The 1,671-nt window shown below is 51.5% G+C and overlaps 1 protein-coding gene across 9 annotated transcripts in view; it reads left to right on the forward strand.

Annotated features, from left to right (window-relative positions):
• Nucleotides 1–762: 762 nt before the first annotated feature.
• The window catches only part of TLR5 (toll like receptor 5), an 82,987-nt gene continuing 82,078 nt past the window's right edge, over nucleotides 763–1,671 (forward strand). The window contains exon 1 of one of the 9 annotated variants that reach the window (XM_069062610.1): nucleotides 763–1,136. Coding sequence is in view for 1 of the 9 variants with exons in the window: in XM_069062608.1 (XP_068918709.1) it covers nucleotides 1,437–1,442 (6 nt within the window). In the remaining 8 variants the exon portion in view is untranslated. The other 8 variants (XM_069062613.1, XR_011163248.1, XR_011163247.1 and 5 more) reach the window with 8 other exon arrangements.

Here is a 1,671-nt window from a genome sequence, read left to right on the forward strand (position 1 = left end):
CTCAGCTCCCTCCCCCCAAATCCTTCCCCGTGCTAGCCCATCTTTCCCCATCCGATCTTATCGCCTAAACCAAGTAGGTTTCATATTTGTCCTTGAAGTGGGTTTTATCTCTGAAAACCACTTCCCCAATTTTCAACATAAAATAACTTCAAATTGTTGAAACTTTTCATTGCTCTGGTATGTTTCTGTAGGGTACTAGGAAAATTCTAGCGACCGAACAGGTGAAGAAAGAAAATAAGGAAAAAGCAGAAATTGACAGCAAAAGTCCAGGATGTCTCTAGAACTTGTCAGGATCAATTTCAAGTGTCAGTTTTACTCTTTCCTCTCCCCACCCCCAACAAGTTTGAGAGTAATATGTACTTTATACTTTCGAGCCTGATCACCCCTTCCCCTCAAACAAGGTCTTTTTCTCTTTGCCTAGCTTTACCCCTTGGTCCTTAAGACTGAAGCACAGGGACCTTCTTTTGGCCCTGGCTCTAATTTCACCAGGTAGCTAGGTAGTGTAGCGGGCAGTGCTGGGTCTGGAGCCTGGAACACTCTTCCTCCAGTACTGTGTGACCCTAGGCAAGTTACTTAACCCTGTTGGCCTCAGTTCTAGATCTGTAAACGAGTTGGAGAAGGAAATGGTAAACCACTCCCGTACCTTTGCCAGGAAAACCCCAAATGGGGTCGGTCATGAAGAGTCGGACTGAACAACCTCTAATTTAATATTCTACCCTCCCCCTACTCCAACACTTGCGCGCACTTACGTACACACCCTAACTTCCTTCTCTGCCTCAACCTCCTCTCTCCATTGTCAAGGGCCGACGACCCCCGAAGCTCCACTCCTCTCGGTCTGCAGCTTCAGCTCCACCAGTCCAGCGAGGCAAGAGCAGGGTATAGGACCCACCGCCCAGACTGCATCTCCCTCCCCCGCCCAATCCCCCGCAGTTTCTTGAACTTGAGACAGGACTGAGGCTAACTTCGAAGATGGTGCCGGAAGGGGTGGTCAGAGGGAGTCCGTAGGGTGGCGGCTGGAAGGGGAAAGAGTAGGAAGAACCCTCCTAGATGGCGAGATAGAAAAGGGAGAAGATCCTTGCTTGGGCCGCAGGGAGGAGAGGATCTTGGCGGGACTGAGGAGAAAGCAGTCGGAATAGGTGAGTTGAGGAGCTGGGTGAGGTATGGACAGCTGTCAGGGAGCTGCCATGCGGTTAACGAAAGATCCTTTCTCACCCTCTGGGTGGAAGGGGCGGGACGGAACTGAGTAGATTCTTGGAGCTGTGGGAGGGGACCGGAGGGGACCCATCCTTCTAGGGGAGCCGGAAGGAACCTGGGACAGAAGGCTTGGCACACGAAGGTAAAGGCTTGGGGCCTGGTAGAAAATGACAAGCCCTGGGGGCCCTCTGGATCAAACCTGGGAGGAAAAGGAGAAGACTGAAGGCTGGGGGGAATGATCCATGGAGGTGAGCTGCTCTGGCAGACGCTTTTTCCCAAGTTTAAGGGCCTCTTTCCGTCTCTCTCTGTATCTCTGTCTCTGTCTCTCTCTGTCTCTCTCTCTGTCTCTCTCTCTCTCTGTCTCTCTCTCTCTCTGTCTCTCTCTCTCTGTCTCTCTCTCTCTCTCTCTGTCTCTCTGTCTCTCTCTCTCTCTCTCTCTCTGTCTCTCTCTCTGTCTCTCTCTCTCTCTCTGTCTCT

The sequence above is a fragment of the Petaurus breviceps genome, unplaced genomic scaffold (genome assembly GCF_028583685.1).
Source record: "Petaurus breviceps papuanus isolate PSGF00001 unplaced genomic scaffold, PetGlider_PUasm1.0 90466, whole genome shotgun sequence".
Lineage (NCBI taxonomy): Eukaryota > Metazoa > Chordata > Mammalia > Diprotodontia > Petauridae > Petaurus > Petaurus breviceps.